The sequence below is a fragment of the Marmota flaviventris genome, chromosome 13 (assembly GCF_047511675.1).
Source record: "Marmota flaviventris isolate mMarFla1 chromosome 13, mMarFla1.hap1, whole genome shotgun sequence".
NCBI lineage: Eukaryota > Metazoa > Chordata > Mammalia > Rodentia > Sciuridae > Marmota > Marmota flaviventris.
Genome location: NC_092510.1, coordinates 23,542,532 through 23,561,977, shown reverse-complemented (window position 1 = coordinate 23,561,977; position 19,446 = coordinate 23,542,532). Strand labels below are relative to the sequence as shown.

Below are 19,446 nucleotides of genomic sequence, written 5' to 3'. Positions count from 1 at the left end.
ATTGACTCTTCAATAGAACTGTAAAATCTGCTAATCAGAAGAAATTCTGGGGTTGTACTGAGTTTGGAAGAGATTCAGAAAAGCTGCTCAGTTAATGATGTGATGACTCCTCCATCAAAGTTTGGGGCAGGCTGTAAAACTCTTGTTTTTTATTTTACTCAAAAACCCTTATATCCTTTAGTGCAGAGAAATACAATAAGCATGTGGAAATTAGGACCTCTTGATGGGTCCAAATTCTTAAAAAATAAGTAGAACCCAAATTTATGATCTAAACAATTCTTTTTCTGATGTCACTGTCATTAGGATTATACAAAGAATATTTGAGAAATGTTAATACATACAAGTGCAAACATTACCCACAATGGCCTTCCGTGAACCCACAGTCCAAGCTAGTCTTCGACTCTAAATTCAGATCTCAAATGTTGTTTCCCAACCATACCCAGAACTGCACGTGGGAGACCCTATTCACTTTCTTCAATAATGTGTTAGAAGATATACTTTAGTCATTGTTATGAAGGCACCATGCAATTCACCAGTAACAACATAAAATTACAACCAATGAGGAAGCCGGGGTAATACAAAATAACAGTCTATTCAAAAAAATGTTTTCATAAAGAAGAGAGAAAAACTAATAATAAAGAAAATTTGTTTTCTCGCAGGAAAGCCCACAGAGAGCCACAAATGTTCTATGGTGTTAAGTGTGTGGCAAAAGAATACAAAATAAAAGGGTTTCCCTTTTAGAAAAAAAAAAAATATAAAAATAACTGTGCAGTATATAGGTTAAACTGGTTAAAAAGTAGCAAACAAATTCTTAAAATATTACTCTTTTTAACATTAAAGAAAAAATTTATTTTTCTAATTGACACATAATTATACATGTTTACATGGGGTACATGCGTAGTAATTCAATACATGTATACACTGTGTAATGATCAAATTAGGATATTTTAGGACCTGTTGTCCTACCTCCCTCTATTCCTGAGCCTCCCTGCCCTCTCTAATGGAACTCTGAAATTAGTTTTTCAAAGGGAAATGCACACATGGGACATCAGCACTGGGCAGCAGATAAGGGGAGAAGGTATGTATTAAAAAGCTTGGGCTGGGGCAGGGAGAACCAATGACTCTGGTTCTTAGGATATTATTACACCATAGTACAAAAAGGACTGATTCGAGGAACTGTGGAAAAATACCAATCCTGTGTGGGACTAGATGTAGGAATTTTGATTAAGAGCACAAATTTTGGTTGAGTCAGACTGCCTCTAGGCTCTGCCACTAGCCAGGACCTCTGGCAAACCACTTTGAAGGTCCAGGCCACAGTTTCTTTACGTATGAAATGGAGATGACGGTAGCTAACTCACTGGGTTACAGTAAGAATCCAGTGAAATAACCCATATAAAAACACAGGGCAGCTGGAACTAGTTTGAACTGGCGCTCAAGAAATGTTACCTGTTGCTAGCTATTGGCATGAGCAAGCCTCAGAAGGTCAAGGCCAGTGTTTAAACTTCCACAGTCTGCCCAGTAGACACTTCTTCCACCAGGGATGACAAGAAGTGGCCCAATTCAGGATCCTACTCTCATATTGTTCCTGAGAACTCACTGGTGGAGACATGCAGGGCAAGTCCAAGCTAAATCATGGCAATAATGTTTATGATTCCAGGGCCAGAGCCAATGGCCACTTGGCCTGACTTGCTCTCCTCTGAATGTGACTTCTATGGATCTATGTTGAATTCTCGTCCGTCAACCAGGTGAGCGATCTCATCTGCAGGGTGTGAACTAGATCCTCTGATGTTTCATCTGTTTTTACCACGGACTAAGATCACCCACTGCAGAAGACCATAAACTCTACCTTAAACCTAACATAAGCCTGGATATTTTAGCTGAAGAGCATCTTGAAAAATATTCTGTGCTGCCATTTTTTTTTTCTTTTTTTGGTACCAGGGATTGAACTCAGGGGCTAACCACTGAGGCACAACCCCAGCCTTTTTAAATTTTTTATTATTTTGAGACAGGTTCTAATTAAATTGCTGAGGCTGGCTTTGAACTTACAATCCTCCTACCTCAGACTCCTGAGCCCCTGCAGTTACAGGTGTGCACCACTTCCCCTGGCTTCAAATTTTTTACTCTATTTGTGCATAAGTGGCTACCAAATTTGCAAGGTCCAAGACAAAATGAAAATGCAAAGCCCTCATTCAAAAACTGAGATTTCAATGATGGTAGGATGAGACCTTTCTAGAAGCAGGGCCCAGTGCAGCCATATGGTCCACAAAGCCACACCTAAATTTTCAAAGTCCCTCTGGCAGATCACTTCTTGAACTTCTGGCTAAGATTAAGTGAAGAATAACTAAGACAGTTTAAAATGTAAAATTAAGTCCAAAAGAAGCATAATTTGCAGCCCTAAAGGAAAAGAATATTCTATAATATAAGAGTTTACCTCTTTTTAATGTTTTCTTTTGTGTGTATGCAGGCGACAGAACCCCGGGCCTGGCACACTCAAGGTAAGCCTTAACACCACTGAGCTATATACATTCCCAGCCTTTTTTTCTTTGTCTTTTAATTTGAGACAGGGTTTCATTAAGTTGCCCAGGCTGATCACAAACTTTTGATCCTTCAGTCTCCCAAGAGGCTCAGATATAGGCATGTACTACCATGCCCAGCTCTGAACTTACCCTTACCTTAAGGGATGTGGAATTATAATGGAAATTCTAGATTACACTTAGACATTCACGTAGAAAGTAGGTAGTAAGCAAACAAATAGTATTCAAAGTCCTTTATTTACTTACATAGTGGCTAGAATCCTTATCATCCACCTTCCGTTTTTTGATGTCGTTGGAAAATTCAGGCCCATTTCTGCGTTTATCTGTACCTCTTAGACTGTCTGGGACCAAAAGGGAATTACTCTACAAGACAAAAAAAAAAAAAAAAAAAAAAAAATGTGTATATATATATATATATATATATATATATATATATATATATATATATATATATCTTTCTCTCAAAGGCTTCTTTGCCGGTCTCTTTATACACATGAAAACCCTACCTGGAAGTGGGAACTGTTTTAGAAAGGTGATACCTATACAACCTTTTATTCCATTTAAGTCATCTGTCTGAAGACTTTGATGGCAAACATTTAAAGAGCTTTCCCCACTTAAAAGGACCCTGCCTTTGGTATCAAACCTTACAAATCCTGGTGAATCCTTCAGGCTCTGCTCACTCTAAATGTGCTCCTGTTCTATCTGGTGTTGGAGAAATTGGGAGCTTGCTGTTTGTGAGTGGATGTGTGTTTACTCTGTCAAGAATATGAAGGACTGATAAGCAAATCTTGAGATTGCTCCACTAGGCATATTCTATAACTCTTAAGAGTCACTGTGTACCACTCTAAACAGACACAAAAGAAACAGGTGGGATTAACAGCATGGTTTCCTAAAAGGCAAATCACATTTTCCATGGCAACGATAAAGGAACTTTTGAATTCTTTTAATTTATTGTTGAAAATAAGATTTGGTGTTGCTCGCCAGAAGCACTGAAACTTAAGTCCCTCAGGGGAAGAAATCTCAGCCTGTGACGCTTCAATAGCAAGACCAGCTCCCACACACAAAGCAGGAACAAGGACTAATCTCTTCCACCAGCCACACAGGATACTTTCATTGGCATATGCTGAGTGCGAACTGTTGACCCAAAGAAAACAGGCATTTGAGATATTTTGGGGTCACATGACATGATCTGACATCCCTTCAATTCCCATCTCCCCTCGGGCTAAGGCATGAGAACATGTTACAATGAGTTCTTTTAAGTGCAGGATTAGCATATGCAAGGAGGCAATTTGTTCAGTGATGTGTTACTGCCCTGAACGACTGTGAATGAGCTGTGCAAAAACCTCCCTTCACAAAGCCCAGATAACCCCAATTTCTGAAAGATGTTTGAGAACTAAAAGCAGGTGTCCAGGCCAACAGACAATTATGCTACCTTCCTGTGTCACAATTTAAAATAAAAAAGGGCAGGGGAAATCTTTAGGTTAGACCACATCGGAGGTGACAATATATACCAGCAGCAAAAAATCTTATGGTCCATTTTTTAAGGCCATGAGTTTTTGATCCCCACCAGACAGAGGTAATCAATCAGCCAGGTGGCTGGCTCTCAAATCTCCCCTGGGAAAAACCTGGACCCCACCATGGGAGTGCTCCCAGCTCAACCTCACACAGGAGGAAATCAAAACGGAGGACCAGAAGGCAACACGAAGCCTCGTGGCCCACTTCAGGGGCTGATTCTAAAGTGAGCTGAGCTCTTTTATTCCTGACTGTTGAAGCTACACAAATGCCAGGAGGCTCAGATAAAAGGAGGTAGAGGGAACTAGGCAATTCAATATGGAGAAGCTCAAAGTAATGGCTTTACCACAGGGGCTGGGGCTGAAAGGTGAGCTGGCTGCATCCCTGAACTAATTACCTTCATAAATGTCTGCTAAAAACTAACCTCTTCAACCCAGTCCCTCAGCCTGACAAAGGATGTGGTAGAATTAACACAACTCCAGGAAGTGCTTAAATACACCTGCCTCTGTTCTAAATCATTTCAGCCCCAAAGTCTCCTCCGGCTCTGCAAATGCAGCAAGGGAAAGGCACATATCTCACTCTACTTCCCATCTGCACAGGTACCCAGCGAAACATGTCAAAGAATCCAGGTCCGCTGCAATTTCAAAGTCTCTTTCCAGGAGGCTATCTTTACAGCCCTCCTGTGTGATTAGCACCAGGCATCCAAACCACTCACCATTCCAAAATGGTTTCTTAACGTCTTATTTTAAAAATCATGTTAGTGGAATTGGGAACGTCAAAAGTAAAGTGTACCTCTGTTAGGAGCTACACAGTGTTAGAAACATCTCTACAGCTGGCCCTTTAAGGCTCTCAGGCCTCTGCTTCTACAAGTTAGAAGTCATTACTGTAACTTCCGCACGAGCAGCTTAAATGAAGTCTATAATCTGAATGGGTTTTGAAAAGCTCTGAAGTTCCTCTAAATTTGGACTGGGCTGGTAATTAGCATCCCTGCTTTATCTGAAAATTGGCCCCATTCAACAGGCAGACTTCAACAAGTTGCGAAACAAGATGTCTCTTCATACCTTTGATGCTGTAAGACCCACTCAAAACAGGGCAGCAAAGGGGTGGGGGCTGAAAAGGCATGGGGGTGAGATCCAGGGCATCCCGGGCTCCCACTGCTGTGCAGCACCACCCCACCAAAAACACACCACGTCCTTGAACCTTTGTTTCCTGCAACCCAGTTCTGTGGGTGACTGGCCGACTTTCCAGTCCTGACACTGCTCTGGTGGTTGTTCTAGATATAAGCAAACAGTTCCAGCCTAATGAGCTGCACTGGCAGCCAACAGCAACCGTCTGGTTTCTTAACTACTGTCTAGGGGATCCTTATCTTTGTGGTTCCCTCATTTGTTCTCCAGAAACCCAAAGTGACTTCGTGGGTATTGCTACATGTCTCAAGATACCCAAAATATTTTTCCTTCATGCACCATCTGCTACTTCTTCCTTGGCTGAAGGGTGGAACATAGCCATTTTGCCAGTCACGATAAACCACTCGTATGAATCTCAAGTATTAAGAGACGATACCTGATATCGACTGAAAATCCTTTAGCTTCTTCAAAATTTAGGATTCTGTGTTGATAGGGTAACTATTGTACATACTGAACAAACATTTAAGAGGAGACCGAATTGCAAAAGAATGAAACTGAGGTTGTTTTGCTTTAAGTAACTTAAAAAGTCACATACATTCCAGACAATTAGACTCAAACCAGGAAAGAGACCAAAACAACCTTCAAGAGATACTTTTCATCCCCCTCATTTTATCTGGAGCACTATGATGTCCAAGCCAGGGTGATTTGCCTAGAGCAGCTCTTCCTACCACCTACAGAGTCCAATTATGTCGAAGTGCCACCCCTCCCAGCCTGGAGATTTCTCAGCTCAGATTCTGTACCCAGAACACTTATACCCAAGTAAAAATCACTTAAAACCCACACTGGCTCTTTAAACTGCCGTGTTTAACATTTTGACAATGTCTCACGCCTGCTTCTCTGATACTCCTCCTAACCAACAGTCAACAATCTGGTTCTATGCCTATCACTTCAAAAATACAACATGTAGCTATAAAAACTGGACATTTTACAGCCTACTTTAAAATGAACTGATCAGCCTGGTCAACACAGTGAGAATCTGCCACTAACTAGCAGTAATAATTTTTCAAAATAAAAATAAAATAAAATTAACTGAGAATAGTTCAAAATTCCTCATAAATCCTGCTGCTCATAACCTAAGCTATATCCTATCAAGGACCCCAGTAGAACCACAGCAGTCCACCTATACTCAGCATCAGTCCCTCAGGCTGCCAATCCCCACAGGTAACAGTTTTACAGACCTATTTGCCACTGCAGATGTCTCCTCCCAGAGTCCTTTTTTTTTTTTTTAAAGATTTCAATCTACCAAATAGCATTCATCAAGTGGAATTCATTTTTCAAATATTTATCTGCCAAATAAATATTTAATTATGAATAAGACTTTTTTGATCAACATGAGAACCACTGTTATCACACTGATTGACAGACTCTCGTCCCAGCCAAGAAACTCAGTGTTTTATTTCACCTTGCAGCTGGTGAAATTTACATATCTGCCAGGACTTTCCAAACACTGTAAATACTGGGCAGACTTCTATCACAAATGTCCCAAGCACTAGGATTTCCAGACTGTATATAAGTTTCTCTTTAAGATTTTGTTAAGAAATAAACAAAATCATCTTATTTACCTGTGTTTTTATAGGAACTCAAAATAGGGAGTTATATAGCCTAGGGGAGATATTACAAACCTGAGCAAATCAAGATCCGAAAACACAGTGTTTTCAAAACAAACTTAAATTCTAAAACCATAATGATGTTCTACACCTTATGGTTGCACACGCTTAAGGATGTAGAGCCAAGTAAAATGGTACAGGGACAGGCAAATCTGATAAGCCTCAAAAAGGAAAGAAAAGATCCTCCCAGAATGCTCAGTGCTAGCAAAAAAAAAGAAGCCTGGCTGCATTGACACATAGAAACTACAACTGAGATGATCAGATGCAGGTTAAGGGACAGGAAAGGCATGCTCCACAGCAAGAAAGGACCTCTCCCCCTCTTAAGAAAACCTAGAATTCTTTTGAGAACATCAAATCTTAGAGAACACCTTCAGGGGCAACAGGTAAATTGTTTGGTATTATAATTAGATGCTTCTTAAGGGTCCACATCCACCCAACAGAGTAGAATGGCTATGTGAGGCAGAGAGCTTGTCAGAAGAAAAAGATTTTCCCTTAACAGGACCTGCATGCTCTCTCTTGAGACAAACCAGAGCACAATTTCCTAACTGTGGGAACCCAACCTCCCCCTGCAGTGGTGGAATAGGTGCAAGTTAACTAGACAGTTGGCCAAGTGTTTGAACCCAGTGGGCAGAAGCGGCCAATACAGCCTATTAGATAAAACAAAAACCAAAGATCCCAATACAATTATAAAATCACACCTCCATTTAAGAACTTACAATGCAAGTAGAAGAGTCTACTGAACTTCAGAGAGTAACCAGAAGAATAAAAAGAAAACATCAAGATTTGGACTTTGTATTACCCTCATGTTGACCATTTTAGAAAGGGATGTTCACATTTTATGCTCTGAACACTCAAGATAAATATAGCAAAACCCTCAGTGCTTCAATAAGGATAAAGCCCAGTCTTTTATGGTCTTGTTCCAGGAATTTTGCTTTCTTTAGCAATCTAACAGTAATGGCTGTTCTTGTCTATTGAAACAAATCTGGAAAATAACTCCAGAAACTATGAAAGAAAGGTTTAATGAAATGTTACACTGTCAATGCTGTAATGCTACCAAACACTAGTGACAGCAGCCTTCATGTATCTCGAGGACTCAGAGCAACTCTTCTGCCAACAAGTTTTAAACCTTGAAACCACCAGAAGCAAATCTGAAAGGAAAACCCACTCATAGATATAGCAGAGCTAGATGGGTTTCCCTAATGTGAAAATAATGCACATTATTCAAATGGTTTTCTTTAGCTGCCACACTGATTCCCCTTGGGAACTTTCTCTTCCCCGCAGGAAAAGTGTTTGTGTCAGAGGTACAGATTGGAAACTCGTGACACTTCATTTATCCTCAGTTACACTAAGACAGTGGGAACCTAATTTGCTAGCATACTCTACACTGACAATTAACTTCTCTGTGAACATTAAAACAATTAGGTAACTGCGCACCCCAACACATCTGTGTGCCTGCTCCATCTACACCTGGTACCAATTAAGCCATCACCCTGCACTGTACTTTTTTGCTGCCGTCCAACTGGTCACTCATGTATTCTTCCCTGACATTTCGACAAATGTACTTTTAACCCATAAAACTAATGGGATCCTCAGTTGTCAACAACATGTAGAAAGTAGAGAATGTGTCCACGTGGCAAGCACATCACAGCTCAGAACACTGGACTGTAGCAGGTCTGAAGGTTGTGTATTTGTGCTTCCTAGCTCACGTGCAAAATACAGGAAAGAACAGAGTTGCTGAACCTCCACCTAGGAACTCACACTGTCAAATGCAGATAGATGGCTGACTCAGGAGGACTCAGGGAAAGTGGATGTTCTGCTAAGATGAAGTAAAGAGCCAGTGTATACTGGAGGTGGTCGGCACCTAAAGTCAAATAATGCCTTCCCTGTCAATCTCATACCCCTTGTGTCCTTTTATCTCCTCCAGGTAAAGCAAAACAAAAGAAATATAAAGGCTGCAGGAGACAATAAATATAATTACTTAAAAACAGTTTCTCAGCTAGGCATGCTGGGCTGCAAGCAGAGTGTGGTGGCACACCCCTATAATGCCAGCAACTTGGGAGGCTGAGGCAGAAGGACAGGAAGTTCAAAGTCAGGCTCGAGTACTAAGTGAGGCCCTAAGCAACTCAGCAAGATCCATTCTCAAAACAAAAAATAAAAAGGCAAGGGATACAGCTCAGTGGTTAAGCAATCCCTGCCACTATAAAACAAAACAAAAAACTGAAGTATAAAAATGACTTAGGAAGAAAGAAAAATGTTCTCTACCTGCCTTTTTTTTTTTTTTTTTTTTTTAGCATGAAGATCCCTTTTTTCACTGCAATTGCTGTGAGTTAAACCTGGTTTTAATTACACCCAGACCCCAGCATACATCTGGTAAGTGGCTGCACTTACATGAAACACACCTCTACCTGGTACAGGTGCACACAACCCCCGACAACCAAGACCTTTTCTTTCTTCAGGAATTCATCCTACTCTCAGCAGTGATGTCAGTTTTCCCAAAGAGGATCTGTATTTTAAGCACAGTTTAAAATCCCACAAGAGAAACCTGCAGAGGCAACAGCTTAAGAACACTTAAGTGTTCTCTTCTGTGTCTAAAAATTGACATTTTAGGTGACTCATCTAAATATTAGCCTTTATTTCCAGGCCATAGTTTGACACGCCAGGTCAAAATTAACCCATAAATGTTTGGGCAAAACAGTTCATGCACTGGGCATGGTGGGGCATGCCTATAATCCCAGTGGTTGGGGAGGCTGAGGCAGGAGGATGGTAAGTTCAAAGCCAACCTTTGCAAAAAGTGAGGTGCGAAGCAACTCAGTGAGACTCTTTGTCTCTAACTAAAATGCAAAATAGGACTGGGGATGTGGCTCAGTGGTCAAGAGGCCCTGAGTTCAATCCCCGGTAGCTTCCCTCAGCCCCCGCCCCCCCAAAAAAAACCAGACAAAAATAGTTCTTGCCAGTCCCTGTAAGTTAGGTGAAAGTGATGAGTTAATAAGAGCTGGGCTATTTCAAGATGCTGACACAAAGAACCATCAGTAAGTGCCCCAAGACATAGATTCTCACTTTCACAGAGTTCCTGATAAAATCTGCATTTTTTTGGAGGTGGGGGGCATGGCACTGAGTCCTTTTAAATTTATTTTGACATGGGGTCTTGCTAACTTTCCCAGGTAGATCTAGCAAATTACTGCACCCCGATACAATTTGTGTGTTTTTGGTACTAGGGATTGAACGCAAAGACACTTTATCATTGATCCTCATCCCCCTGTCCTTTTTATTTTTTGAGACAGGATCTCCTTAAGTTACCTACAGCCTAAGTTGCTGACCCTAGCTCTGAACTTGCCATCCTCCTGCCTTAGCCTCCCCTTAGCCACTGGGATTACAAGGAAGGAACCACAAATAATTGCATTAACTGCAAGTGATAAAGCACTTATCGCCTTGCTGCTACTCTGCAAATGGGTGAGGACCACTCCTGAAGCACCCGCCTGCTCTGCTGGGCAACCACTACTGTACTCACCAGTTACAGAGGGGAGCCTTGCCTAAGAGCCAGAAACTCCCAGGGATCTGCCTTCACCAAAATTCATCTTCTTTTTACCACCCTTAAATGCTGTTGTGGCTCAAAAATTTTCAGGAAAAAGACCCATACTAATTTCTAAAAAAAAAAAAAAAAGGTCTTAATTTCCTTCTGATCCTCTATAACATTTAATGTCATTCTAAGAAAAAGTAAAAACTTTGGGTGGTTCTGAATTTGGAGCTAATCCCAGCTCTGTCAATTAGCTAGTCAAGAAAAGCTGGAAAAGGGGGGGGAAAAAGTGACCATTTTGGTTGCCATGACTACCTTTAAGTTCCAAACATGAACCCCTGAAGCTTTTCAAGGTCAGTTATGGAGTGACAGCACAGTCCCTAGGACATGATCTAAATCTCAACCTCTATTATCATGTAACCATGTGACTAGAAGCACCAGTCTCCTTGAGCTGTCTCACTGATAAAATGATGGTGCTGTCTTCTGACTGACAAGATAGGTAAATAGTGCTCAAACTTTTCTGGATCAGGAACCCCTTTTAAAATTTTGCTGAGATCTGATCTGTCCCCAGAACCACACACAAGGTCACTGACCCACAACAAGCATGCACACACCTTCAGAGCCCAATCATGAGCCCTGCCTAAATGAACACATCCTATCTATCCTCTAGAGTCTCCCCCAGACACCCCAGGGTACTCCTTGTTTTTTCAAATACCAATCACATGAATTAGATTTCAGTGTTATTACAAAAGTCATTTATCTGTGATATTAAGGGGGATGAATGAAAAATGGCAGCAAATGTATGTACCACCTCAAACCATGCTTGGCACATATTGAGTGCTCAGCAAGCATTTATTAACTGAATCAAGGTCTTTTTTAAACACACATTACTGTATTCATTAAAAGCCACAACTCTTTGTTGATTCTGTAGTCCCAAGTCTTTCAAGCAGATGTATTTAAATGACATTTCATTCAGCCAACATCTAATGCTCTTTATCTTTAAATTAATTGAAACATCTAAAGTTTTTTATTACTATCATATACTACTGAAGAAATAACAGCCTTTCTTAAGGTCATTTCATCTATCTTTGCTCAGCAGCTGCTCTCTCATAAGGAAACTTATACATTAAAAGAAAAAAAAAGGAAGAAAGAAAGAGGTTCAAAGAATTAAAAAAGAGTCAAATTTAAAACCAAGCACAAAAACACAGAACATCCCTAAAAAATTACTGGCTTCATCATGTCCCCTGCTCAGAAACAGGAACTTTAAGTATTCATATTTTCACTGTTATTACTTTCATTTTCCAGGTTTTACATCAAAACAGATTGCTTATATTAAGGCTCATTTGTTTTCCTACCATAAAAGCTTAAACAAGTAAACTGAATAATCCTCTCTCTCTTTCTCTCTCTCTCTCTCTCTCACACACACACACACACACACACACACACACACACACAATCTACCAACCCATTTTAGGCTCACAGCTAAAAATCCAAACATATCGGCAATTCCATCTAGATTCACCTAAGTCTCTGAATTTTGGGGGCACTTGATTTAAGTATATTCAACATAGAACAGAAAAAGGTAATAATAAGTCTTAGTCTCATTGAGAGCTGAGGTTCTCAGAGTTTGGTCCAAGGACCCATGAGTGTTCCAGAGACCCTTGATCTCTATGATGGCAGATTTCCTTCCCAAACAACAAAAACAATTGTATCATAACAAATCAAATACAGAAGCTGATCAGAAACTACCTAACCTCTTTTAAGCCAGGCACTAAAGAAGTTTGCAAACATGTAAAAGAATGCCAATTCACCCTAAAAAATTTGTTTTGGAAAATGGGGTTTCTCATTAATGATACTTATCCTACAGTGATTTAAATTTTTTCTTCCAATTCAATAAAAAAATCAAGAAAAACAAGTTCTTAGGGGTCCTCAATTTTAATTTGAAGGGAGAAACAAACATCTGAGACCACAAGTTTTGAAAAACATTGCTCCAGAGGCCCTTTACCTCTGTTGGCTTAAAAAAAAAAGAGGCAGCAGTGCAATCAATTGACTTCTCTGCCAAGTGAAATCAGACTTCATAATTCAAACCACTTTATTAAATAAGTGAGTTCCTATTTTTATATATATTTTATGTATATTTTTATATTTTAGGGCCTAATAGTACACACATCACATTATTCACCGTTTCTTATACTCAATTTTATACCAAGTTTGAAGAGCTCTTTAATTTTATATAACTGTAATGCAAAATCCCCCTTATGGGGACAGTGAACAATTTAACTCCTCTTTACAGACTGAATTAAATATTTCAGTTAAAGTCAGTGCAGTCTTCCCACTTCATATCACCACCACCATTCTGCAGTAATTAGGCAGAGAACACAGGTACTCGTACTATTCTGAAAACATTCATTGAAATGACCCCTAAAACTCGTTACAAATTTGATATGAAAAAACATACAAGTCAATAACACGTAAGTCACCACTTCATTTACATTATTGCACAGATCAGCTTATGCAATGACCCACTCCATTTTGACTGGAGAGTTGATTGACTACTAACTTGAATATGTGCACTTAAAAACAATACAGTCCCCTGAAATTCAAGAACTTATTTGTATTTCTTTTAAGGACACACTAATCAACCTCCCTCCACCCAATGAAGTAAACTCCCCCAATAAATAAGGTTTTTCAGCCAATAAACAAAATACTGGACACTGAAATATAGACACATGCAGAGGTGTGAGGAACACCTGTACCAGCCTCAGTGTGCAAACCTCAGAGTTCACAGCTCCAGCATTTCAGAGCCACAAGGCATGCTGCATCTCTCCCACAACTGTGATGCCAATGTTACACAACTTCTGCTGAAACTTTCTATTCTTCTGTTTTTCTGTATTTCTGTCATCTCTCCTCGGTTTTCTGAAAAAGGTATTGTGCTACATGCCTACATACCTCTTAAACTGCAGACCCATCCCACAGTGCCTTACATGTAGTGTAAGTCAATATAGTCATTTGAGGTCTAAAAGTAATAATGAGGGGGGAAGTTGGATAAGAAGTCAATCCCAGAGCTAAAAAATAAGTCCCAAAAAAACCCCCAAAACGGTAAACATGGGCTTTTCCAACGAAACTTCTTCTGCCATGTGCTTTCTGGTCCAGGGTTAGGTCTGATATGATACTCTACTGAATGAACCCGGCAGAAAATAATGATGAGCTATAGGAATACCAAGACGGCAAAACATATAAAGGTCATCTCCATAAATCAAAGCAAGTTTACTTAAACGTGTACTTTGTGTGTTGGGTATTTTATTTCCTAGCTATAACATATTGTCCCTCCCTCTCCACTCCCAATGTTCTCCAGAGAAAACTTGTAGTATGAAAATTTAAAAAACTAGCGACCTCTGCCATTAACCATGCCCCTCCTCTAAACATATCCTAATACATGAAGCACACAAAGATCTGTCTCAAAGACAATTTTAAAAGCAACTATTTTTCTAGACAGAAGAGGGAGAGGGGGAAATAAAAAAATTATCAAACTGAAAAAAATTATGTCTTCTGCCCAAACTCCTAACAAAAAAGTATCAGAACAGGGCTGGGAGGTACAGCTCGGTAGTAAAGCGCTTGCTTGGCATGCTAAGGACCCTGGATTCCATCCTCAGCATGAGAAGAAAAAGTATCAGAATAATTCCAAAATTCAGTATCACATTTTTTACGGTCTTAAAAATGGTTAAAATAGTGTTATGTTCAGAAAGAAGGGGAAAGAGGCAAAAACTGTAGCAATCCTAAGTGAAGAGGGTAAAGTTTTCATTCATTATTCGCTCCATGATATTTGAGAGATGCATTTGCAACACAGGTCTACCCACAGCTAACTAGCAGATGCATGTATAATCCAAATGTGCATCATATAAAATGGGTACGATTTAGTCTGGTGAAAAGATGAGCTCTGTAAGCACATATCCCTGCCCACTGAATTTCCTTGTTTGTAAGCATTTGCTCAGATGCTTAGATATCCAAAATAAAATGGAAATTCAAGTTCGTACTCCAAGAACAATTATACAAAGAAAACTAGATATGGAAACCTAGCAACTAAGATGCGTTTGCAGAGGATAATGAATGGCTTAAGTAGAAGCAACACATCACTAACTTACTTCACATATGGATGGTGACTTCTTGCCTGTAAAGCTGATTTAAGATAAAAATGAATATTCTTAAACTACATGAAACCAGGTCTCAGAATGCAATGATAAGCCTATTTTTAAAGTGGGTCCTGGATACATACAGATCAAAGTGTATTTCCAGGTAAGCAATTACTGCAAACAGCTTCACCTCCAAATCATGCCCCTCTCGTCTAACACAAATTTTGTTTAAAAAAAAAAAAAAAAGACAAGAGGGGAAATAGTCATAGAAGACAAATACTTTTAATGAGAAGAAAAAGAAAAACCCAGGTCACTGAGAGATGGGGAGTGTGGGCCTGACTGCGCTGAGTTCGCAGAGGGCGCTGGCAGGTGTTGGGGCTGTGTTCGTGTGCAGCAGGCGCTGGGGTACTTACTGTGCCCGGCTCTCTGTCTGCTCCCGAGGTTACCAAGAAACGCACAGACATGCCCGTTCAGACACAGAGGCAAGAACAGAAATAAAAAAAAGGGGGGAATAATTAGAACACAAGCCCCAAACAGTTTTAAAAATGGCTTTTATTTATATAAGTCATTGCACATTCCTAATACAGTGATTTCCTGAAAATTACAGTATTTTGTAAACATAAGATTTACAGTTTAACCATTCACAAAGCCTATTTTTTTAAATTTCTTGACAGAATAAATTACTTTTCTTCAAAAAATTAGTCAAGTGCAATTTTGCCCAATATTTAATGCATACTAGAATTAAAGCCTATGAAACTAAGTAGTAACAGATGCAATTATCAAACCTTTCATTTAAACACATTCACTTTCAAATTTAACTTCTTATTTCGCCCCATTTAACAACATTACTTTCTTTGAAAATTACCCAATTAAGCAGTTAACAGTTTTCCATAATATGGTACAGGCCACTGGCATTAACTAGGCAGTTGCCAAGATGTCAAGATGCCTGCAAATCTAGTGAGATCGAGAAATCTACGATGCCCACGGCAAACCCTGCAAACTTCCAGGGTGAATTGAATTGTGTGTCAGTGAAAGCTTTGCGACAGTTCCTCTTATCTCATTGTTTGCTCTCTGTATAGGTTGGGGCTTTCGTTAGCGATGCACGCAACTTTGCAGCACTGAGTATGAGGTCAAAGTCCTAATCCGGTTTGCCCGGCCTCTCACCTCTGTGGTGCTCTGCATCATGGTGCTTCTTGTCATCTTTTATTGCCAAGTGAGACTGCCCACTCAGAGCACTAGACAGCGCGAGAAGGCTGGCACTGCCCCCGAGGGGCGGGATGCCAGGAGGCTGCAGTCCTGAAGGGTGAGGCGTTAGGGGTACCGGGGGTCCGTGGCCATGAGAAAGATGCTGAGCTTGCAACTGCTGCTGCTGTTCGCGGTGGTGAGAAGAGGATGGGGGAACAGGAGGAGGACGTGGTGGTGGTGGGGATGAAGCACACCCAGAGGGGAGAAACACAAGAGAGGATGCAAGAAACAGACAGGACGTTGGACATACACACAGAAGGGACAGAGACAGGGAAGAAAGGGGGGAAAATAAGATTAGTACTTTCAATTCATCAAAAGCTTTCACCCTTGCAATAACTTCTCCCCACCATCCCAAAAATCAAACCCTCCGATCTACACTGTCACTTCCTGGCATATCTCATGCCCTGGGAGTAGAGATGCTTATTATAAAGCAAGTCTGGCTAAGTCAGTAAACACTTACTTAAACACAAGTTTCATCTCTAAGCGCCTCCAGGGACAAAATCCAGTGTGTCACTGAATCTAAGATGCTGCAGATTTTAAGTCTCCTCTTGATTTCCGAGCAGTGGAGTTGGGGGTAGTAACGTTCAACCGACAGTGCAACAACCACACCCTGACTAGTCCCAGTGACCTGGTCATTGCACTTTACCCTAACACAAGCTATGATGAGACAAAATCAAATGTTACCTTCAATCAACAGAACCACCCCCAAAAAACCAAAGTAGTGTCTAGCTCTCTCTCCAGCACCATTCAGGCTTATATGTCCCTGTGTCACCAAGTCCTCCCTGAACTGTGAGAAAGCATGATGTTCCCATTTCTCAGAAGGAACCCAGGCTCAAAGGCACTACTGAGGTTTTCCCCCCGCCCGAGGCAGCAAAGGACTGCAGTCATTTCCAAAGCCCCATAGAGCTGCACTCCTTCTCATACCGTTCCTTGGGGGTGGGGGTCAGGGGTCGTGACAGCTAAAAGAAACCTCAGAGATAAAGCTTTGCTTACGGGCCCTTTCTCCCAAACCCCCTACCTCAACCCCACTCTTCCTGTAACAGATGAAAACACTGACACTGGGACCCAGAGAGGATAAGAAGTTTGACAAGGAAAACACGTCTCACTGACCGGTATGGGACTCCAGCCAGGGAGACCCGGGGCCCCCTCCCACCACAGCACTGGGCCTCTGTCGCATCACCCACTCCAAAGGTCATAAATCTGTTCACATTATACAGAACCGCTTCTCTCATATATTATTTTTAAAAGCATGTTGTACAAAATGAGAAAGTATCCAAGAAATGGCCCCTGCATCATAAATCTGGACACATTTCAGCTGTCCAACATAAAACGCGTTTTTGATGAGACAGTAAAAACGATTAAAGCTCAATTTCTAAGGTGTAATGTTAGAAAATTCTTAAGATTCTGATTTGTGCTCACTTCCCTGGGACTCAATTACTCGTTTTATTTATCATCCCTTTGCACGTACTGAATACATTAAATCTTCATGCCAGATCTACAGTCACTTCCACCCAGACCACAGATTTTTAGTTGAGACCCAAACATGCTTCCCACCCAAGAATAAATCACCATCTTAAAATCAGAAAGCAGTAGCTGCTGCAATTATACAGTAAATGTTCAACCACTCCTATAACCTTTAAAAGAAATTTTTGTGCACATTGTACATACAGGGGGGTTGAACTCAGGGGCGGCTCCACTCCTGAGCTACAACCCCAACTCTTTTTATTTTTTGAGACTCGGTCTGGCTAAGTTGCTGGATTATAGGCCTGCACCACCATGGTGGACATAAAAAAAAAAAAAAAAAACTTTAAGAGTGCAACATCTTTAAACTTCCATTCCTTTTTTAGAGAGCCTCACTGAAATTAGAGGGAGAAATGGAAAAGGGGTGGGGAGTGACCTTAACAGCATTCCTGAAAAGCATTTAAAAACTACTCATTCACCATCTGAGATCATAATAACAATTTCTTTATGTGTAAAATCGCCTTCCTGTCATCCCAAAGACACTAAATCTTGCTCTGTCACTTTCTAGGGGCTGGGCAGCAGTGAGACATAAAACTGAAGAAGCTGGCAGCGGCATCACGGTCCACTAGGCATGCTCATTAGCACTTAATTAGGAACTAGACACCTGCCATAAGAAATGTGCTCAGAGAAGGATGAGGAGCAGGTCTGCCCTACCAGCAATTACTATCATTACTTGGAGAGTAAGAGCTATGTCCGGCTTCTGGGGGGGAAGGCAATGATGCATACACAAGCAAGTGCAGCGGGGTAATTAAGCACGGCACTGATTAAAAGAAGATGAGAGAGGCCAAGCAGAGGGGAAGAGATGTAACTACAGGGTGGAAGACAGCATTCTATCCCCTCTCTGCATCCCCACTCCCCAAAATATCCAGAATGGAGCCACTGGAAGGGCCCCTTTGGAGATGGGATCAAATGTACCAGATTTGTATCTGGAAACACAAGATGGAAGTAGAGACTTTACCCCCAAAGTCCAGGTTAGCCTCCAGAAATATAAATGGGAAAGCAGACCCTGACATATTACTGAAAAGAAGGACTAGCTTATGTAACAACAGGGCTTTGTCACAGCTGTGAAGTAATCTGTGTAGATCTATGCTTTAAACCCAACAGTTAAGCTGATAACCAGCAACAGGGACATTCAACAGCATACCTGGCCACAGAGAACTCCCATGTCTACCCTACTCTGGCTTTCCAGGCCCCCTGAAGAAAATAGCTGTCTATCACTAGAGGAAACAGGCATTGGGTTCTTTCATCCTGAGCTCAGCCATCTCGAATGCTGCTGCTGCGTCCCCCACCTCCCAACTTCATGAAGAAAAGGAAAATCTTATCAAACTAGAAATAGTAAGTAGCAACCAGATGGGTCCCCACTGTGGAAGATGCTGTGGTTCCAGGAGATGGGGATCTACTGCCTCACATTCTATCTCTTGATCCTGCTAGGCAGTGCTCCTGGATACTATAATATATCCATGCTCATTATCCAGCCTGAGCTCAGAACAATCTTAAGGCAGGAAACATAGGTACTGGACTCCCATTTTCCCAGATGAGACTCATTCACAGCAGTCTAGCCAGGAAGCTCTGAGCCAGTGGGAGGACTTGCAAATTTCTGTTTTGTAAAACATGCTCTAAAGAGCATTTCTCCCGTAACTCCAGCAACCCAGTCCTGTTGCCAGCACAAAAGAGGGCAGTTTCCACTGGATACTTCACCCTTCTCTCCATGCCCAGCCTGTGAGATGCTCTCCAAAGCACCCAGTCCCATGCACCCAGGGAAAGATCCACCACCACTATCCAGCCTTAACAGCAGTGACCAATGTAAGTTCGTTCATAGATTTCACGAGCACCACCTCTTTCATTTCACTTCTCAATGCCTGTCCCTACCTCTGCAAAAAAGGAGGACATCATTTGCTCCCGCTCTCTTCCAAGGAAATTTTTAAGTAACAATCAAGCTTCCAGAGATAGTACTGGGTTGTTTCCAGAAGTAGATACTTTATAAGTAAAAAGTATTTTTTCATTTAAAATTAATCTAAATGAATATAGAGAGCCCATATTTAAAGAGTAAAATGGTTAACTCCAAAAGGGCAGCCCACACCGTCCATGCAACATGGCCCCCCAAGACGATATGATACTCACCACCCTCACCAAAAGGAAAAAGGATGAATGCCAGTTAAAAAATATATTTTAGGGCAAAAGTGATACTGGCTTTGCTCT

General features: G+C 41.0%; 1 protein-coding gene across 6 annotated transcripts in view; it reads right to left on the bottom strand.

The window, feature by feature from the left end:
• The window catches only part of LOC114105017 (transducin-like enhancer protein 1), a 91,708-nt gene that overhangs the window by 30,273 nt on the left and 41,989 nt on the right, over positions 1–19,446 (bottom strand). For 4 of the 6 annotated variants that reach the window (XM_071600539.1, XM_071600541.1, XM_071600543.1 and 1 more), the window contains 3 exons: positions 15,646–15,850; positions 14,895–14,911; positions 2,781–2,897 (listed from right to left, as the gene is read on the bottom strand). In XM_071600539.1, coding sequence (XP_071456640.1) covers positions 2,781–2,897; positions 14,895–14,911; positions 15,646–15,850 — 339 coding nt within the window. The remainder of the gene's footprint in view (positions 1–2,780; positions 2,898–14,894; positions 14,912–15,645; positions 15,851–19,446) is intronic. The other 2 variants (XM_071600540.1, XM_071600542.1) reach the window with 1 other exon arrangement.